At 32.1% G+C, this 21,599-nt stretch overlaps 1 protein-coding gene across 1 annotated transcript in view; it reads left to right on the top strand.

The window, feature by feature from the left end:
• LOC141343823 (protein strawberry notch homolog 2-like) overlaps window positions 1–21,599 on the top strand; it is a 42,666-nt gene that overhangs the window by 13,068 nt on the left and 7,999 nt on the right. Inside the window, exons 6-30 of the mRNA XM_073848481.1 lie at window positions 1,902–1,976; window positions 2,072–2,189; window positions 3,631–3,791; window positions 3,888–4,021; window positions 4,124–4,214; window positions 6,064–6,207; window positions 6,490–6,607; window positions 7,988–8,093; window positions 8,189–8,342; window positions 8,435–8,611; window positions 10,246–10,343; window positions 10,528–10,610; window positions 10,723–10,905; window positions 11,120–11,241; window positions 12,363–12,491; window positions 12,573–12,708; window positions 12,789–12,901; window positions 13,776–13,847; window positions 15,150–15,258; window positions 15,694–15,765; window positions 16,442–16,585; window positions 17,121–17,215; window positions 18,547–18,639; window positions 18,753–18,884; window positions 20,144–20,220. Of these exons, the coding sequence (XP_073704582.1) occupies window positions 1,902–1,976; window positions 2,072–2,189; window positions 3,631–3,791; window positions 3,888–4,021; window positions 4,124–4,214; window positions 6,064–6,207; window positions 6,490–6,607; window positions 7,988–8,093; window positions 8,189–8,342; window positions 8,435–8,611; window positions 10,246–10,343; window positions 10,528–10,610; window positions 10,723–10,905; window positions 11,120–11,241; window positions 12,363–12,491; window positions 12,573–12,708; window positions 12,789–12,901; window positions 13,776–13,847; window positions 15,150–15,258; window positions 15,694–15,765; window positions 16,442–16,585; window positions 17,121–17,215; window positions 18,547–18,639; window positions 18,753–18,884; window positions 20,144–20,220 (2,936 nt within the window). The remainder of the gene's footprint in view (window positions 1–1,901; window positions 1,977–2,071; window positions 2,190–3,630; window positions 3,792–3,887; window positions 4,022–4,123; window positions 4,215–6,063; window positions 6,208–6,489; window positions 6,608–7,987; window positions 8,094–8,188; window positions 8,343–8,434; window positions 8,612–10,245; window positions 10,344–10,527; window positions 10,611–10,722; window positions 10,906–11,119; window positions 11,242–12,362; window positions 12,492–12,572; window positions 12,709–12,788; window positions 12,902–13,775; window positions 13,848–15,149; window positions 15,259–15,693; window positions 15,766–16,441; window positions 16,586–17,120; window positions 17,216–18,546; window positions 18,640–18,752; window positions 18,885–20,143; window positions 20,221–21,599) is intronic.

The raw sequence follows: 21,599 nt of genomic DNA, 5'->3' as shown, positions 1-21,599 counted from the left end.
GGAAAATTAGTCGTTTAGATTAATTGATAAATTAGTTGATGGATTAATCGATGTATCAAAAGTCGTTAATGGCAGCCCTAATTCATGTACTGCTTTTCTCTGAGATATTTACTTGTTCAATGCTCCCACGATTGTTTGCATGCACATTTTTAAACCTATTCCCCCAGTTTCACAGACAGGGCTTAAGCCTAGTCCTGCACTAAAATGTAAGTCTGAGCTGTTTCAACTGAAATAAGCTTGCACTGACTGATCTTAAAAATATATCAGTGCCTTTTTTGTTTTAAGATGCACACCAGTAATGTTTTTTTCTAAGCATGTTTATAAAAATTACTTAAATGTCCTAATTGATCTATGGCCTAATCCTGGCTTAGTCTAAGCCCTGTCTATGAAACCGGGCCTTTATGCTTAAGACAACAAAACTTAAGGTCATGTAAATGCGTTAAACTGTTTTCCTTTATCGGTGTAATCACCCTAAGCATAATTCGATCGACAGCTGGATGGATTTTTGCAGGTTTTGATGAGCATGTGAACACATTCACCTGCGTTCTGTGTGCTTATTAAAGTGTGCATGTGTTAAACGTGACAGGAAAGTAAAACATTGCGCTCCGGGCGTCCCGTGTTCGAATCCCGACTCGAGGACCTTTCCCGATCCCGCCCCCCTTCTCTCTCCCACTTCGCTTCCTGTCAAGTCTGATCTGTCCTATCATAATAAAGGCAAAAATGGCAAAAAAAAACAAAACAAACAAAAAAAACGTGACAGGAAAGTGTCCTTAACTGAAACTGAGCACATCTTTGTATGGAAAAGAAAAATATATGTACAATCCAACACTTTCTTGACCCATTATAAAAATGTGTTATCTGGTGCAGCCAAAAGAGAAGCTGTACAGTCTTAGTAAGCGTGACAGCATGAGTCAATACAAGAATAATACAAGGCAATTTCATACTCTTTTGACAGCCTCAGATCATTTTTATAGCGCAAAATTTAAAGATACATCCGGACCGGTAGAGCAGTTGAAAGAGGCTGTAACATCTGCAAATAGAAGATTACAGTATCTGAAATGGGCTTTCATTCGTTTGTAGAAGGATTCTGACTCGAGCTGTTTTGTAGCTTAAACCTGACTTAAAGTTTACTGTACATTTTGCACTGTCAAAATAAAAAGATTGCTGTTTCTGCTGACATTTTGAAATACTTTGAGGTTTTTAATACTTTTATTTAGCATTTTTAAGTTTAATAATAATCAAGGATGTGGTTTTTCTTCATTCATAAGGATTTCTGTATTTTGCAACCTGGAAAGTATGAAATTAATTGCATAAATCCGAGAAAATTATGCAGCCGTAAATTAGTATTGCAGTTTTACTGTTATGGTGAAATAAAATATTATGATTAATTTTTGTCTTTTTTATTCCACAGTACAAATTCAATATTTCTGTACGTTATATTGTGTTTATATTTTACAATTTAAATGATAATGAAGTTTAAAAGTTGTATTTTTAATTATAATATTATTGTTGTTTTTCATGGTTTTTCTATCTTTAGTTGATCACATGCCTGAATAGATAAATGAAGCAACTCTCTTACAGGAATAGTTCACCCAAAAATAAAAAGAAACCTCAAGTTGGTAACTATTAACTTTCATAATATTTTGTTTCCATACTTCGATAGTCTATGGCTACCGTCAGCTGCCAGGTTACCAAAATGATTAAAAATATCTTCTTTTGTGTTCAACAGAAGAAAGAAACTCAAGTTTGGAACATGTTGAGCACATGACAAAAAAAAAATATTTTTGGGTGAACTGTCACTTGAAAACTCACCACCAGTAAAGTTCATGCATGTAGTTGATAATAATTAGCATGTAGAGTCTCTTGTGTAATTTCAACATCTTTGTATCTGTGTTTTTCAGCAGAACCTGAGTGCATTTCCTGGTAGGTTGGATGACTTCAGTGCTATCCTGTCTGCGTCGGTCGCAGGATTTAAGGTAGATCATCTCCCTTTCTTCAATACTCTGTCCTCTGTTTTCACCACATTTCATCATCTTTTGTTTTGTGCCCCTTCATTCCTTTATTTCTACAGGCTGCTGCTGCTCCTCCGCCGCTGCTGCCGCCAGTGGAGGAAGAGGAGGAGGCAGATGAGGAAGAGACGGAGGAGTTGGGGCATGCGGACACATACGCCGAATACAAGCCATCAAAATGTAAATAGACATGCTTTATCTATAGGGCCCTATGTTTTCCGTTTCCATTGTGTACAGTTTCTTTTGAGAGAAAGTATCATCATACCATATACATGCAGAAATTTAAAGGTATTCAAAGCAACCCGTCAAAATAAAAGTTGTAAAAGAATGTACCTACTACTAAAATTATTTAAACTTATTTTTTAAGCAATACTCACACATTTCTTCCATTTTTTAATTCAAAAAATTAAACTTGGTTTATGTGTAATGCTTTCATTTGATAACCAAAAAAAAAAATGTAAATACACAGCACAGATTTTCAGAGGGGGAAACAAAATTCAAAAGGATTTTAAGAATATATTTTAATAAATTATGTTGATTTATGCATTCAAATAATTAGACATGCTTAAACTAAGTTGCATTTAAATGCAAATATAAATGATTTCATTTATTTTTCAACTTTGTATTTTATTCATTTTGTTACAAAACTCAATATATATACAAATATAAATACAAAGTAGACTCTCCCACCCCTACATTTATTAAAAATAGTAAAAAAAATCCAGATAAATACATCTCAACTTTTCAGAATGCCACAAGCGCAGCACAGGTCATGTGACCAGAACCAACCAATCAGCTTCACCCTTTCCCTTAATAACATTGAAAAACAGCCAAGTTGGAGGAACAGCTTATCATATCTGTACGGGAATAACCATTTTAAAATAAATTTAATAGCAGAGCTACTGCAAGCGATTTTTAATGCTGGAAATCCATTTATGCTTTGCTGAAACTTCCGAGTCTTCATTGAGAGATCAGGTCATGGTTGCTTAGCAACGGCAGACGCCACGGGAAAGAAGTTCATTCAGAAGAAGAACAGTTCTTTTAAGTATTATTTGTTTTTAATTCTGTCTGTTCAGCGTCCTCCAACAAGGACGGGTGGTGGTGGGGTTCACAATGGTATTTTATTAGTTGTTGGTTTAACCGTGGATGAGGTAATGGCTGTTATGTTATTTTCTTTCAAAAACATCAACCAATATTGCATATACATAATTTTTATAATGGATATAATTAAAGAATACTTACACTATAACGTAAATTATAAGTGTAACGCACATAAACAGGATTTTACACCTATTTTGAATTTTACTCGAATACAAATACTTTTCCCCCCTCAACAAATACAAATACAGATACAAATACCGGCTGCTTTGCACACCCCTAATTCACATGTTAAGCTTGTATTAAACTAAAATCTTCTTTTTGCCTGCATTTACTGACATATTTTTGCCTTTCAGAGTAAAACTGTTTTGGCATCTCTGACATATGGTATTAATTTTAAGTGCAACAGGTGTTAAACATTTAAAATGAATAAAAAGCATCCCTCTTACAGCACAAATTCTTCTTGAGTTCATATTTTGTGGTGCTTCCTTTGCAAATAATGGCTCTGTTCACATGTGTGCAGCTACCATAGGAATCTCTCATCCTGACATCGTGGTGGAGACCAACACACTGTCCAGCGTTCCTCCGCCTGACATCACCTACACACTGTCCATTCCAGACAGCGCCATTAACTCCGGCCTGCTGTCCGCCCTGCAGCTAGAGGCCATCGTCTACGCTTGCCAGGTACTCTTGCTCTGCACTCTCTTTGCTCTTCTCTTTACACTCACGAATGAGTTTAGTTTGAGTATATAAAATCATCTCCATACTTGTGTTCTATAGCAACACGAGGTGATTCTGCAGAACGGCCAGCGAGCGGGGTTTCTGATCGGAGACGGAGCCGGCGTCGGGAAGGGCCGCACTGTGGCCGGAATCATACTGGAGAATTTCTTAAAGGGACGGAAGAAAGCGCTATGGTAAACACCTGCATGCATGCTCACGTTCAGTCAAGCTCATCTGACTGTTAATTCATTCTGATGGATTTATGCTTAACGGAGGAATTTTTTGGGATATTTTAGGTTCAGTGTGTCAAATGACCTGAAGTACGATGCTGAGAGAGATCTCAAAGATATAGATGCTCCCAACATCCCTGTGTTTGCTTTAAATAAGGTTTGTGAAATGAATCATCACTGCTTCATTTTAATCTGTATTGCACATATGTGACCCTGGACCACAAAACCAGTCTTAAGTCGCTGGGGTATGTTTGTAGCAATAGCCAAAAATACATTGCATGGGTCAAAATTATAGATTTTTCTTTTATGCCAAAAATCATTAGGAAATGAATCCATGAAGATTTTCTGTAAAATTCCTACTGTAAATGTATCAAAATGTAATTTTTGATTAGTAATATGCATTGTTAAGAACCTAATTTGGACAACTTTAAAGGTGATTTTCTCAGGATTTAGATTTTTTTGCACCCTCAGATTCCAGATTTTCAAATAGATGCATCTCGGCCAAATATTGTCCTATCCTAACAAACCATACATAAATAGAAAGCTTATTTACTGAGCTTTCATATTATATATACATCTCAGTTTTGTAAAATTTAACCTTATGACTTGTTTTTTATGGGTATATTTTTAGCAATAGCCAAAAATACATTGTATGAGTCAAAAATCATTAGGATATTAAGTAAATATCATGTTCCATGATGATATTTTGTAAATTTCTTACCGTAAATATATCAAAACTTAATTTGATTATTAATATGCATTACTAAGAACTTCAGTTAGACCACTTTAAAGGCATTTTTCTAAATATTTAGATTTTTTTGCACCCTCAGATTCTAGATTTTCAAATAGATGTATCTCGGCCAAATATTGTCCTATCCTAACAAACCATACATAAATAGAAAGCTTATTTACTGAGCTTTCATATTATATATACATCTCAGTTTTGTAAAATTTAACCTTATGACTGGTTTTGTGGTGACCCTGGACCACAAAACCAGTCTTAAGTATATTTACATGGGTATATTTTTAGCAATAGCCAAAATTACATTGTATGAGTAAATTTCTTACCGTAAATATATCAAAACTTAATTTTTGATTATTAATATGCATTACTAAGAACTTCAGTTAGACCACTTTAAAGGCATTTTTCTAAATATTTAGATTTTTTTGCACCCCCAGATTCTACATTTTCAAATATTGCCCTTTCTTAGCAAAATCTGAAAAAATATAGTATTTTGTTTACCTGCATTTTATGTGACCATTAACCAACATCAGAGAACTGTGAATCAGTGTTATTTTTGTGTAATTTATAGACTATTAAAGTTTTTATTTTTCTGTAACTTGGATTGAGAAATTTTATGTGCTTTTTTATTTTATATTTTTTTATTAGTTTTTAAAATATATTTAAATATTCTTTTTAAATATTTCTATATTTATTTTAAGTTTTCGTTTTTGTCATTTTTATACTTATTTGCTAAGGCAACATTTCTAATTTTTGTTAATATTTGTTTTTTTGTTTCATCTACGTATTCTTTATTTCAGTCACACTTGTTTTTAATAGTTTTAGTTTTGTTTTAGTTAACACTGCCTTGAACCTGCATTTGTATTAAATCATTGAAATATTAACTTTAAATCTGGATGAATTTTAGGTCAGGGCTTCGGCTGACAAAGATGTGTGTGAATCTATTAGACAGTAGCTATTTTCTGTTAAAAAAAAATTAGAACATCACAAACGCACAGCCACTTATCCAGCTTACTTTCATAGACATCTTGTTTTCTGCCATATGCTTTTGCAAAAGTAGTGTGCCATGTTTTCATTTACTTTTAAAATTGACTGGAATAAACTGCGAGTCAGCTTGAAATATTTATATTAGTGTGAACTAGTAATAGAAACGTCTTAGTTTGTTTTCTTGTGCTCTGGTTGGTCAAACCTGAGATTTCAGTCACCTTGCTGATTTCTTGTTGAATTATTAAATGCCCATGTTTGTTTTTCCTTTTTCACACAGATTAAATACGGAGATACGGCTACCTCAGAGGGCGTTTTATTCGCCACATACTCAGCGCTGATCGGAGAAAGCCAGGCCGGAGGGCAGCACCGCACCAGACTCAAACAGATTCTGGACTGGTGCAAACCCAACTTTGATGGAGTTGTATCCTTCACTTCCAGCTTTGCAGCTTGTGCATTGAAATCTTTGAAAGACTTTAGGTTGTAACTGGAAATAAATTAGTGATCAAGTTATTTATAAGGTTGCATGTTGCTTTTGCTTCTGTACCTTTAAGACTTATGTATAACATATGCAAATGAGCTCTGTCATGATTGGCTATCCTCTGTATATCAGCAAAGTGCACACCATAATTCGTCAGAGCGCCACTTTATATGCATGAGCAAAAGTATTGTAGCAGTGCTGTTGACCCTTGACCTTTAACCTCAGATTGTGTTTGATGAGTGCCATAAGGCTAAAAATGCAACCTCCACCAAGATGGGTAAAGCCGTCCTGGACTTGCAGAGCAAACTGCCCCGGGCGAGAGTGGTGTATGCTAGTGCCACAGGTGGGTGTTTCTAAGATCTATATATTTATTTATTTATTAAGATATCTCTTCTGCTCACTAAGGCTGCATTTATTTGATCCAAAGTAAAGGAAAAACAATAATATGGTGAAAGATTATTACATCAACAGCATCATTACTCCAGTCTTCAATGTCGCATGATCCTTCAGAAATCATTTTGATCTAATACTTTGATTTGGTGCTTAGGAAATATTTCTGATTATTATCAGTGTTGAAAACAGTTGTGCGGCCCAATGTTTGTGTGAAAACCTTCATGGATTTTAGTTTTCAGGATTCACAGATGAATAGAAAGTTCAAAAGAACAGCATTTATTTCAAATAAAAATCTTTTGTAACATTTAAAAATGTCTTTGCTATCACTTTTGATCCATTTAATATGTCCTTGTGTAATAAAATTATTATTTTAAATACTTAAATACTTTAAATAATTTACTTTAAATATTTTTAAATACATTACAATTTTAATAATATTTCACAATATAATATTTTTTCCACAGTTTTTTTTTACACACACATTAACTAAAAAATAATAAAATAACTAAAATAATGTATCTTTGTGGAGTAAAAGTATTAATTTCTTTCACAAAAATGCTTTGTATATTCAGCTTTGCCATCATAAGAATACATACAAATATTTTGAATTGTAATATTATACAACATTATATAATTTATACTGTTTTTGATCAAATAAATGTAGCCTTGGTGTGCATATTTTTATATTTTCTGTTTTTATATGTTGTTTTTAGCCATTTTTGTTTTAATAATACATATGTCTATATACTTATTTTTTAATTTGAGATATTTTTCATTTTCAAGTTTAAATGAAAATGAAAAATGTTGCCTTGACGAATGCTGAAAATAAACAAAGTTTTATATATTTTTGCTTGTAATAAAATCGTATGTATGTGACCCTGGACCACAAAACCTGTCATAAGGGTCCGTATTTGACCCTTTTGAAGCTGAAATAATAAGCTTTTAATTTATGTATTGTTTGTTAGGGTAGGACAATATTTGGCTGAGATGCAACTATTTGAGAATCTCGATTCTGAGGGTGAAAAAAAATCTAAATATTGACAAAAAAATCTTCATAGAACATGATATTTACTTAATGTCCTAATGATTTTTGGCATAAAAGAAAAATCAATCATTTTGAACCATACAATGTATTTTTGGCTATTGCTACAAATTAAAACTGTTTAATTTTTTTTGGTCCAGGGTCACGTTATTTTAAGCAATTTTATTATTTTTCAGTTAGGGTTAGCCAGATCCCATTAAAAAGGACTCATTATGGTTTTATGCATTCTGATTTCTTGGTCTTTTGTGGATTAGTGAAATCTGAGTTTCATCATTCTCATTCATCTAGGTGCTTCTGAGCCAAAGAATATGATATACATGAGCCGACTGGGGATCTGGGGACAAGGAACGCCGTTCAAGGCGTTTGATGACTTCCTGCATGCTATAGAGAAGAGGTCAGAGGTCATAATCAGTCTCACAGAAATCAGGGCTTTGATTTCTCCAGTGATGTTTCTTTTATCTGATAAAAACCTATTTCTTAATGTTCCAGGGGTGTTGGTGCTATGGAAATTGTCGCCATGGACATGAAAGTGAGTGGCATGTATATCGCACGGCAGCTGAGCTTTTCCGGCGTCTCCTTTCGCATAGAGGAGATAACACTGGACGAACCGTTCAAACAGGTCTACAACAAAGCAGCTAGACTGGTGAGAGAAACACTTATGGCTGAATCATTTGGCCCCATATAATGTGTTAAGATGGAAGTTAAAGTCTTTTTTTTTTCTCTGTCTCTCTCTAGTGGGCTGAGGCTCTCGAGTTATTCACCAGAGCCGCAGATACGTTGGGTCTGGCCTCCCGTAAGTCTCTTTGGGGTCAGTTCTGGTCGTCACACCAGAGGTTTTTTAAGTACCTCTGCATCGCTGCTAAAGTCAGTCGCCTGGTTGAACTCGCTCATACTGAGATGCAGCACGGCAAGGTGAGTCACTGATTAAGATTTATGATTTTGCTCATTAAGAACCCATGGAAAGATTTTACTGGGTTTTAAATATCTTTACCTATTAATAGAGCATCACGATTAATCAAAATAAAACTGAAATCATTTTATTGCTCAGTGCAATTATCAATGTATATAATGTGTGCGATAGTTATGGGTTGTATATGTTGTCCTTTTACTTATTTTTGTGGACCTTGAGTCTGTAATAAAGATTGATTGATTGAAATCACAAAGGCTGTGATTTAAATCATTATTTATTGTGTTTTATTACAATTAGTAGCACTTATAAACCAACTTCTGTCAACTAAAGAGAAGCATTTAGGGCTTCCCTGTAAAAATAAAGCTTAATAAAAAAAATTAACATTTTAACATGAAGTAGTTACCTAATTAGTATTTTAATTTTATAGCTGTACTGAAAACTAGGGATGCACCGAATCCAGATTTTTGGGGTTCGGCCGAATACCGAATCCACTGTTTAAGATTCGGCCGAATCCGAAACCGAATACCGAATCCTACTCGCATCCTTAATTACACGTTTTTAGCTGTGACTGTCCAGCTGCCGTACCTGAAGTTGCTGCATTTTGGCTGCTGTCTGTAGATTCCTTCATCCAAAACTCGTATTCTTTTGGATGTTTTAGGGGCCGTTAACATGTAGCCTCTTTTGCGCGCTCAAATTCGTTATTTTAAATGTAGACGCGGTGCGACGCGCTCGTTTTTTCCAGGCGCGTCCGCGCCGCATCGAGATAAAAACATCTCAACTTTTCAGAATGCAGCAAGCGCTCCGCAGCTTGGAGCTAGAGCGCAGCTGATGGTTGCTTAGAAACGGCAGACGCTTCCGGAGCGCAAGCGCCCGTGCGCTTTGTTGACAAAGAAGAAATCGGCGCTCCTAGCGTTTTCCACACGTTTTTAGGGCGCGACATGTGAACGGCCCCTTAGACGCAAATGTTTTAACATCGGCGATATGTTGTGTACTGCTTAGGGTCCTTGCCACCACGAGACAAATTGGCATTGCAAATTGAACATAAAGCTCGACTTGAATCGCCTTCTTTTGGTTGAAAGTACTGCCAAACAAAACTTTTTTTGCTTACGAGTTCCATTTTCAGATTCTTACAGCCTACTACATTCGAACGGGTCCTATGTAAACACCTTCACGTAATCAACGGCCGTGTGACGTCGTAGTGCAAGTCTAGGGTTCGGTTTCGGTGGAAAATATTTCTAAGGTTCGGCCGAAACCGAACCCCGTCAAAAAGCCCAGGATTCGGCCGAATCCGAATCCGAATCCTGGATTCGGTGCATCCCTACTGAAAACAAAATAATAAAATTTAAAATATATATTTTGTTCTTAAATGATAATTTTCTACTTATATTATAAAGGATGTTACATATAAAATAGTACAATAGTAATATTTATTCTTTTTTTTTTACATTTAGTGATAACGATAATAATAAATCTGAGGTTTAATAATGAAAAGCTATAAAATAACAAAGATATATTGAAAAGACTGTAAAAAGAGAACCATTAAATGCTTCCCAAAATAAAAACCTGATGATTTAACATTTTAAAATCAGAGTAATTAGTATTTTTATTTTATTTTATTTTTTATTTTTTTTAACAGTGCATCGTGATTGGCCTGCAGTCCACAGGAGAGGCTCGTACTCGAGAGGTCCTGGATGAGAACGACGGTCACCTGGACAGATTCGTCTCCGCTGCTGAGTGAGTGTCTCAAAGTCCACTATTACTTCTGTCTTCTTCAATGAAGAAAAGACTGACATCTCCAGCAAATCACCAATAGACCAATCAGAATCAAGTATTATATAACAATCAAAATAAAAAGCATAAATAGCTCTGCATCTCTATAAGTGAACTGGATTGAGATTTGTGGGTTTTTGTCCTCTAGGGGTGTTTTCCAGTCATTAGTTCAGAAACACTTCCCAATACAGAAACCCAAAAGAGAGAAAAGCGCCGCAAGCAAAAGGAAACGTGAGTCAGATGATCTTTTTCTTGAGGATTTGTGCTGTGTCAAGCATTATTTTGTGTCTGTGGGATTTGTGCGTCATGAGTGTTTCTGAAACCGTTTCTTCGCCTTCTGAAGGAAAACCCAAAGGCCGGCCTTCAAAATTCCCAAAGCACTGTGTGGAAGTGGGCGGAGTTATTAAAATCAGCGACGACTCGGATTCCGACTCTGACGAGATTGACAGCGTCTCTAACTCCTCCCCCGAATCACTACAGGACAACGACGATGTGATTTTTGTGAACCACATCAACGGACCTGCTGGTAGGTTCAGTCAAATGGAACTTAGTCACTGTGTTTTGAAAGAATTTGCTCATGCCATCCTGTTTGTTCAAGAATTGAAACACTGACACACTCACTGCAGATGCAGCTCACGCTTATTAAATCAGGGCTAATTTCAGTCTAGACAACTAAACCACAAAGGAGTGATTAAGGTCTGCTCCAGACTCTGCTGAAGTCATCCTGTGTGTGTTTTCAGCTAAACTAGAAGAGCTCAAGCAGAGGCTGCTGTGTAAAATAGCAGAGTTGGGGAAGGAGCTGCCACTCAACACTCTCGATGACCTGATCGACAGGTTTGGAGGACCAGAGAAGGTGTCTGAGGTGAGGAGTCACTGTAATGCATCGTTGGAACAACTAAAATTGCTCAAATTACAACTGAAATAAATTAATTAATTAATTAATTAAAATAAAAAAGCAAAATTAAAAAATATAAAAAAATAAACAAAATTACTAAAACTACAACTGAAATATAAATTAAATAATAAAAAAAATGTTTTAAGAAATTTGGTAAAACTACCACTGGAATACAAATTAAATAGAAACTTAACTGAAAAAAAAAATGAACTGAACTGAAATAAAAAAAAAAAGCTTAATGGAACAGAAAAATGACAAACACTTAACAAATTTACTAAAACTACAAGTGAAATATAAATTAAATAGAATTTTTTAAACTTAAATGAAAATGAGAAATGTTACTAGAATTACTGAAAGGACGATGGATATAAATATAAATATATAAATAAAGATAAATAGAAATAAAAAAAACTTAAATAAAAATTTGAAAATTAGAATGAGAAAACAAAAGTGATCCAAATTAAATTGAAAACAACTGAAGTCAATAAAAAAATAAATAAAAGTTTAATAGAAATATAAAAAAACTCATAAAAATAACAAAGACAGAACAAAATGGCTAAAACTACAACTGAAATATAAATTAAATAGAAATGTTTTTAAAAAGAAATTTAACTGAGCTGAAAATAAAAACTTAACTGAACTGAAATAAAAAAAGAAAAACGAGAAAACTTAACGACATTACTAAAACTACAACTGGAATATAAATTAAATAGAAATGTTTTTTTTTAAAGTAACTGAAATAAAAAATAAAAAAAGCTTAATAGAAATATAACAAAAAACTAAGAAAAATGACAAAACACCTTAAAAAATAAAAGAAAAATGTAAGCTAAATAGACATAACTAATAAAAAGTCAAGATAAAGATAAACAATAAAGACAGAAATGACTTAAATACAAAATTACTAAAACTTAAATTTAAAATTAAAACTGAAACTATGAAAATAAAAGATATTTAAAATATTAATAGTATATAAATGACAAAAATGGGTATATATATAAAAAAAAAAATTATTGAGACTAAGATCACAATGTCATGTTATGGCACAAGTTAAACACTAAATAAATATATATTTTTGTGTGTTTGTGTAGATGACGGGTCGTAAGGGACGTGTAGTGCGGCGTGATGGCAGTGTTCGATATGAGACCAGAGCAGAACAGGGCCTGACCATCGACCACGTCAACGTCAGAGAGAAAGAGCGCTTCATGACAGGAGAGAAGGTGACGACCTCTGACCTCTCCACATAGAACCCAGCACCATTCTGAATATTGGTACTAATGCTTTTTCTCTTTCTGTCTCAGCTGATCGCCATCATCTCTGAAGCGGCGAGTTCGGGCATCTCTATACAGGCGGATAAACGTGTGCAGAACCGCAGGAGACGAGTTCACATGACCTTAGAGTTGCCGTGGAGCGCCGACCGCGCCATTCAGCAGTTCGGTGAGTGTCTGTGTTTTTTTGCATGTGTGTTTGAGAGACATGGTGGAGGTTGCTAATATTGTGGCTGTGTGTCTTATCAGGTCGAACGCATCGGTCAAATCAGGTTACGGCTCCAGAGTATATCTTCCTCATCTCTGAGCTGGCTGGAGAGAGACGCTTCGCCTCTATCGTTGCCAAGAGATTGGAGAGCCTGGTAAAGTCTAACCGCAGTCTGTTTTTCAGATGTTATGTGCACTAGTATATGTGCACTGCACACGATAATGCGTTTGCATCATGTTCTAACAAGGTTTGACTCAAAGCTCTCACTGGCAAGTCATTTTTCATGTCATACTAAAAGCAAATATTGCTTGAAGTGACAATCTCAGCCAGTAAGAACTTAATGTTTTGGGGATTAATGCTTACTGTTCTCCCCTAAAGAAAACATGCTCCTAATTTGGAAAATGTAGGAAATAAATATAAATATATAAACAAAGCTAAATAGAAAAAAATAAAAAATAAATATATATAAATAAGAAAATTAGGCAAAAAATATTCAAATTACAACTGAAATAAATATAAATTAAATAGATTCAAAAAATTAGAATTTACTGAAAGTAGAATGAAAATACTGAAATAAATATAAATAAATAGAATAAAAAAAACTTAAATGAAAATTAGAAATGTTGCTAAAATGACTGAAAGTACATTAAAAATACATATAAATAAATAAAATAAAGCTAAATAGAAATAAAAAAAAAAACTAAATTATAACAATGAGAAAATTAGGCAACTGCCTTAAATTGAAAATATTTGGAACTACTAAAATTGCTAAAATTACAACTGAAATGAATAAAAAATAAATAAATATAAATAAATAAATAAATATATATATATATATATATATATATAAAAAGACAAAAAAACTAAATTACTAAAACTACAACTAAAATAAATATTAATTAAATAGATTAAAAAAAGAAAACTTAAATGAAAATGAAAAAAATAAACATTACTGAAAGTACAATGGAAATAAATCATTGCAACTTGTGAACTGCATCCACATTTAAAATGTGTGTTGTATTTTTTAGGGGGCACTGACACATGGGGATCGACGAGCCACTGAATCCAGAGACCTGAGCCAGTACAACTTCGAGAACAAAGTAGGAGCATTTTCCTCTTTATCAACCAAAATATAATAGACTGTTCTCTGGTGTTATTTTAGTATTATATGCATGCTATTATAGTGTTTAATAGTGATTAATATTTAGAATTTGCTTTTATTTTTATATTTTCATTTTTATTTTAGTCTTAGTTTGTTTTTGTAATTTTATGTCCTTTTGTCGTTCTTATTTTCTAAGCATTTATTTCATTATATATATATATATATATATATATATATATATATGCGTGTATTTATTATTTTGACAAATTTATTATACAAATTAAGTTTTTTTATTTTTGTTTCTTTTTTTGAATGTATTTTCATCTAATAATTTTTAAAAATGTATTTTAGCATTATTTCAATTACTGAAAAAAAGGTTTAATAGCTTTAGGATAATATACTATTCTCTGGTGTTATTTTAGTATTATTTACATGCTATTATAGTGTTTAATAGTGATTAATATTTAGAATTTGCTTTTATTTTTTCATATTTTCAGTTTTCATTTTAGTTTTAGTAATTGTATGTCCTTTTGTCATTTTTTTATTATATTTTATTTTTTTTACATTTTTAAATATTTTAAAATTCATTTTTATTATTATTTTAGAACGTATTATTATTATTCATTTATTATTGTTATTACATTAGTTTTTTTATTTGTTTACATTTCTTTCATGCAATATTTAAAAAAAATGTATTTTAATTAATCTCTTTTAATAGACTAATTTGGTGTTATTTTAGTATTTTTTGCATGCCATTATAGTGTTTAATAGAGATTTGATATTTTGAATTTGCTTTTATTTTTATATTTTCAGTTTTAATTTTAATTTTTGTTTGTTTTAGTAAATGTATGCCCTTTTGTCATTTCTATATATATTTTTAATTCAGTTTGTATTATTATTTTAAAACTTATTCGTTATTATTATTATTCATTTATTGAGTTTGTTTTTTATTTGTTTAATTTTTTTATTTTTCTAATATAAAAAGAATAGTATTTTAGCTTTATTTCAATTACTAAAAAAGTTCAATAGTTTTAGGCTTAGTTTTAGTTAACAATAACAACACATCAAACTGGACATAACCTCATTTGACTTAAGACTTTCATTTGATTGATGTTTTCTAAACTTGGAAGAAACACAAACTGCAATATGTTTGACAGTTGAACAAAATCTTTTCATGCTGATTCCCATATTGCAAATGCACCACAGTCCCACAAATACAATGTGAAAAGAGCCCAGTGAGGGTAAAATCAAAGTTTGAACCAAGGAATTTAACCAGTTTTTTACCTTCTGTCTGTCTTAGTACGGCACCAAAGCTTTGGATAAGATCACTAAAGCCATCCTCGGGCACATCGACAACAAAGTCCCTCCACCGAAGGGCTACCTAGGAGGACCCATCATGTTCTTCAGAGGTAATATCATCTGTTCTGATGTGCTTCGGTGATGCAGATCCTGCCAATTTGATCAAAAGTGACAGTAAAGACATTTATAATGTTACAAAAGTTTTCTATTTTAAATAGATGCTGTTCCTTTCAAACTTTTTATTTATCTGTGAATCCTAAAAAAAAACATTAAAGTTTCCACAAAAATATTGGGCATCAAAACTGTTTTCAAAGCTTATAATAATCAGAAAGATTTCTTGAGCATTAAATCAGCATATTAGAATGATTTCTGAAGAATCATGTGACACTGAAGACTGCAGTAATGATGCTGAAAATTCAGCTTTGCATCACAGAAATAAATTACATTTGAACAGATAGTCACATAGAAAACAGCCATTTTAAATTCTAATAATATTTTATAATTTTGCTGTATTTTTAATGTAAATATTCATGTGTGTGTTTCAGATATGAAGAAAGGCATGATTGATGTGGGAATCTTTTGCAAGGAGCCTCGTCTAGGTCTGAATACAGAGAAAGGTAAATGTAATAAAATAACATCAAGATGATCTGATTATAATGAGTGTTTTATTGCTCATCTCTAATCTAATGATACTTCTGCTTGAGTATATTTATTATTGGAAAAAAATATGACTATGGATAATGTACATTTGTTCTGCATTGCAAAAAATGTTTTTCTTACTTAGATTTTTTTGTCTTCTTTCCAGCCAAAATATCTCAAAATTCTTAAATCAAGAAGGATTTTCTAGACGAGTAAAAATAGTCTTGTTTAGAAAAAAAACAAGTCAGAATTAAGTGAGTTTTTGCTTGAAACAAGCTAAATAATTTGCCAATGGGATAAGAAAAAAGTCGTATTTCAAATAGAAGATTATTTTTCTTACCACATTGGCAGATTATTTTGCTTGTTTCAAGATAAAACACTTAATTTTGACTTGTTTTTTCTGAAAGCAAGAAAATAATTTTTACTTGTCTAGAAAATCCTTATTGATTTAAGAATTTCTAGATATTTTGGCTGGAAACAAGACAAAAAAATCTAAGTAAGAAAATCATTTTTTTTGCAGTGTGTTTGTTTTACTGATGTAATTCCGGGTCAGTGGAGTGCTTTACTGATGACATGGAATAAATGCATTGATTATATGCAAGTCATTTGCATCCAAACAAATGGCTAATTGCCTTTTTCTGTCCTGTATCCCAGACTGCACCATCACTAAGTTTCTGAACCGTATTTTGGGTTTGGAAGTCCATCAGCAGAACTCTCTGTTCCAGTACTTCACCGATAACTTCGACTACTTGATCAACAAGGACAAGAAAGAGGGAAAATATGACATGGGAATATTGGGTGAGAAACCTGAATGTGCACATAATTTTTTTATGATATTATGCGGGGATTTTGCTGTTATAGTTACAGTTGAGGTCAAAAGTTTACATACACCTTGCAGAATCTGCAAAATGTTAATTATTTTACCAAAATAAGAGAGATCATACAAAATGCATGTTATTTTTTTATTTACTACTGACCTTAGTAAGATATTTCACATTGAAGATGTTTACATATAGTCCACAAGTGGAAATAATATTTGAATTTATAAAAAAATGTCTTGATACTTAATGCTGTGTTGTTTTTTTTGTTTAGTGATAGTTGTTCATGAGTCCCTTGTTTGTCCCACAAATTCTTTGGGTTTCCAGCAATTTTGTGTATTTGAACCCTTTCCAACAATGACTGTATGATTTTGAGATCCATCTTTTCACACTGAGGACAACTGAGGGACTCATATGCAACTATTACAGAAGGTTCAAACACTCACTGATGCTCCAGAAGGGGAAACCTTCTGTCTGTGTCTAGGATTTAATGTTGGCATATTCTGTATGTTCAGATCTTGCTCCTGGTAATGATGAGATTCATGAGGAAACGCAAGAGAAGTTTCTAACTCCAGGAAACCCTCAGGAGGGCCAGGTCATCCTCTATAAGGTATGTGTGAGGAAAGGATGCACTAAATTGATCAAAGGTGACATTAAAGATGTTTACAATGTTACAAAAGATTTCTGTTTCAAATAAATGCTGCTCTTTTGAACTTTCTATTCATCAAAGAATCTCAGAAAATAAAATGTATCACCGTTTGCACAAAAATATGAAGCAGCACAACAGTTTTCAACATTGATAATAATCAGAAATGTTTCTTGAACAGCAAATCAGAATATTAGAATGATTTCTGAAGGATCATGTGACACTGAAAACTGGAGTAATGATGCTGAAAACCCGTCTTTGATCATGTCAATAAATTACATTTTAGTATTTATTCACATAATAAACAGTATTTTTAAATTGTAGTAATATTTCACAATATTACTGTTTTTGGTGCATTTTTAGTATACTCTGCCAGTCAAAAGTTAAAGGAGATCAGTAAGATTTTTAGTGTTTATTAAAGGCGTTTCTTATGCTCATCAAGGCTGTTTATTTGATGAAAAATACAGACAAAAATTTAATAATATTACAATGTAAAACGATGTTTTTTCTGTAACAATATACATTAAATTAATTAATTAATTTATATCTGTAAATAAAGTTGAACTTCTAGATTCATTACTCTAATATGCTGATTTGTTATCAGTGTTGGAAACAGCTGTGCAGCTTAATATTTTTTTGGAACCTGTCATTACTTTTTTCAGGATGCCTTAATAAATGCTACGTTTAAAAGAACAGCATTTATTTACAATAGAAAGGTTTTCTAACGATATACACTACTGTTCAAAAGTTTGGGGTCATTCAATTTTTATTCTTCCTTTTTTGAAAGAAATTAATATTTTTATATATGTGCTAAATTAATAAATAGCATAGATTTACATTGTTAGAAAAGATTTATATTTTGAATAAATGCTGTTCTTTTTAACTTATTTATCAAAAAATCCTAAAAAAAAAAAAATCACAGTTTCTAAAAAAAAGTATTTGATTATTATTCTAATAATGAATCAATATATTAGAATGATTTCTGAAGGGTCATGTGACACAAGACTGGAGTAACAGCTGATGAAAATTCATCTTTGCATCACAGGAATAAATTCTATTTTAAAGTATGTTCAAATAAAACATTTTATATAGTAATACCATTTTGCAATATTACAGTTTTTTTCCTATATTTTTGATCAAATAAATGAAGACTTGATGAGCATAAGAGACGACTTTAAAAGTCTTACAGATCCCAAAATTTTGAATGGCAATGTATATGCTATTATTATTATTATTTTATTAGTTTGCAGAGTATTAGAAATGTCCTGACATTGTGTTTTGTCGCTGTTTTTCAGATCAGTGTGGATCGTGGGATGCCCTGGGAAGAGGCCTGCAGTAAAGCAGAAAAACTCACTGGAGACTATGAAGGCTTTTACCTCTCAAACAAGGTACACCACACTTCATCACACACTCTTGTCTGACTAAAACTCATGCTTGATACCTTGTCAAATACCAACCATCTTTGAGTATTTTAATTGCATATATGTTTTTGTGTGTTCAGCTGCGTGGGAGTCAGCCGTGCGTCCTGCTTGCTGAACAAGGTCGGGGTCGCAATCTCATCCTGTATAAGCCCAACATCGGTAAACAGGCTCATCCTGAGAACCTGGACAACCTGCTGCTGAGATACTACAAGGTACAACATGCAAAACCCATCAAACACTGCCAGAATCCTGAATATAATGTTCGATCTTAAGCAGAGCTGTTGTTGCACAGTGACATTCGGTGGTAGACAGTGAAACTGGAGTTCAATTAATGTAGTTTAATGCAATTCGAGTTTAAAGTTTAGAGTTGCTGTGAGTGTTTTCAGAGGTTATTTATTATTAAACCATTTTATATCTAATTACATCTCATTTGTAATGGTAAATACAGATGCCTGACTGGCTGCATTAAACATATACACTTACACTCAAAAGTGGAACAAAAAATTTAAATGCTTTTCTGCTCATCAAGGCTGCATTTATTTAACTAAAAATACAGAAAAATACTGTAATATTGTCAATTGGTAATGCAATTTAAAATAGTGGATTTCTATTTTAATATACTTTAAAACAATTTATTTTTGTGATGCAAAGCTGAATTTTCAGCATCATTACTCCAGTCTTTAGTGTCATTCTAATATACTGATTTATTATCAGTGTTTTTTGGAAGCTGTTATACTTTTTTCAGGATTCTTTGAATAAAACTTTAAAACAACAGCATTTATTTAAAGTAGAAAACTTTTGTAACAAACACTTTGTTCAAAGGATGGGGTGTGTAATTTCTTAAAAGAAAGAATATTCTTTCTTCATCTCTTTAAAAGAAATTAATACTTTTCTTCAGCAAGGATGTGTTAAATTGATCAAAAGTGATAGTAAAGGCTTATATTGTTAGAAAAGGTGTCTATTTTAAATAAATGCTGTTCTTTTTTACTTTTTATTCATCAAAGAATCCTGAAAAAAGTATCCCAGTTTTCCAAAAAAATAGTGTTTCCAACACTGATAATAAAAGTAATAAATCAGTATATTAGAATAATTTCTGAAGGATCATGTGACACTGAAGACTCAGCGTTGCATCACAGAAATAAATCATATTTTAAAATATATTAAAATCTAAAACTGTTATTTTGAATTGCAATAATATTTCATAATATTACTTTTTTTTTTTTTTGGTATTTTTGATTAACTAAATGGAACCTTGATGAGCATAAGACTTTTTTTTTTAAACATTTAAAAAATGTAAATCTTACTGATCCCAAACTTTTGAGCAATAACTTACTGTAAATTTGTCATGTTTTTATGAATAAAAAAAAAAAAAAGTTTTTGCCACTTTTGATTGCTTTTTTGCTACTAGTCCAGATCCACACTAAATGCTCTGAATACACGTTCTACACGTGTTTTTCTTTCCACTCTGAAGGTGACGCCTGATGAAGCGAAGGATTTATGGGAGACTCAGTTTGTCTTTTCTTTCACCAACTGCACACATGCCAACTGGTGAGTGATACTATTAAAAAAATACATTATAAGTTTTTGTTGTTGTTTGCACTAATAGCTAGTTAACAACTATAACACAACTCTGTGAACTGGTTAAGTGTGTGTGTTTAAAGGTGTGGTCAAGTTTACTCTTGCTCTGCCTGATTATACAGGTGATAATGATGATGAAATAAACATTCAAAGCTATTCTGACAGGTAGCAAATGAACCAACCCTGTTTGCATTCCACACAGCTTCTTCTTTATGGATGATTTTATAAAACCAGTCTTAAGTAGCACGGGTATATGTGACCCTGGACCACAAAACCAGTCTTAAGTCGCTGGGGTTTGTTTGTAGCAATAGCCAAAAATACATTGCATGGGTCAAAATTTTAGATTTTTTTTTTTATGCCAAAAATCATTAGGAAATTAAGTAAAGATCATGTTCCATGAAATTTTTTTGTAAAATTCCTACTGTTAATATATCAAAATGTAATTTTTGATTAGTAATATGCATTGATAAGAACTTAATTTGGACAACTTTAAAGGTGATTTTCTCAGTATTTTGATTTTTTTGCACCCTCAGATTCCAGATTTTCAAACAGATGTATCTCAGCCAAATATTGTCTGATCCTAACAAACCATATATCAATAGAAAGCTTATTTACTGAGCTTTCATATGATGTATGAATCTCAGTTTTGTAAAAATTAACCTTATGACTGGTTTTGTGGTCCAGGGTCACATATTTGTAGCAGTAGTCCCAAAAATACATTGTATAAGTCACAATGATTGATTATTCTGCCAAAAATTGAGTAAAAATTATGTTCCATGTAGATATTTTGTAAATTTCCTAACATAAATATATCAGCTTGATTTTTGATTAGTCATATGCATTGCTAAGAACTTTATTTGGACAACTTTAAAGGCGATTTTCTCAATATTTGTTTATTTTTGCACCCTCAGATTTATCTCAGCCAAACATTGTCCTATCCTAACAAACTATACATCAATTTATTCAGCTTTCAGATGATGTATACATCTCAATTTAAAACAATTGACCGTTATGACTGGCTTTGTGGTCTACGTTTATAATATTTATTCATCGTTTAAATTAGATTTTATTTGCAAATTTTCAGTTTTAATTTAAGTTGTTTTATGTGTTTTTTATTGTTTATTTTAATGTGTATCTGAGTTTTAGTAATTGTAGAAAATATAGTAGATTTAAGGTTTATTTTTTTCATAGTTTATGCAATATTTTAATATTTCATATAGTTATATATGGTTGTAAGCAAATTTTTAACCTCTGTTTTACCAATAAGTGAGTTTTAGTCATTTTATGTGGTTTTGTACTTTTTATTATTTTAAATATTTTTATTTAGCTTTAATTTATATAATTTTGTG

Source organism: Garra rufa, chromosome 10 (genome assembly GCF_049309525.1).
Source record: "Garra rufa chromosome 10, GarRuf1.0, whole genome shotgun sequence".
NCBI classification, from domain to species: domain Eukaryota; kingdom Metazoa; phylum Chordata; class Actinopteri; order Cypriniformes; family Cyprinidae; genus Garra; species Garra rufa.
Note: the sequence above shows the minus strand (reverse complement) of the source record. Positions and strands in the feature narration are given on the sequence as shown.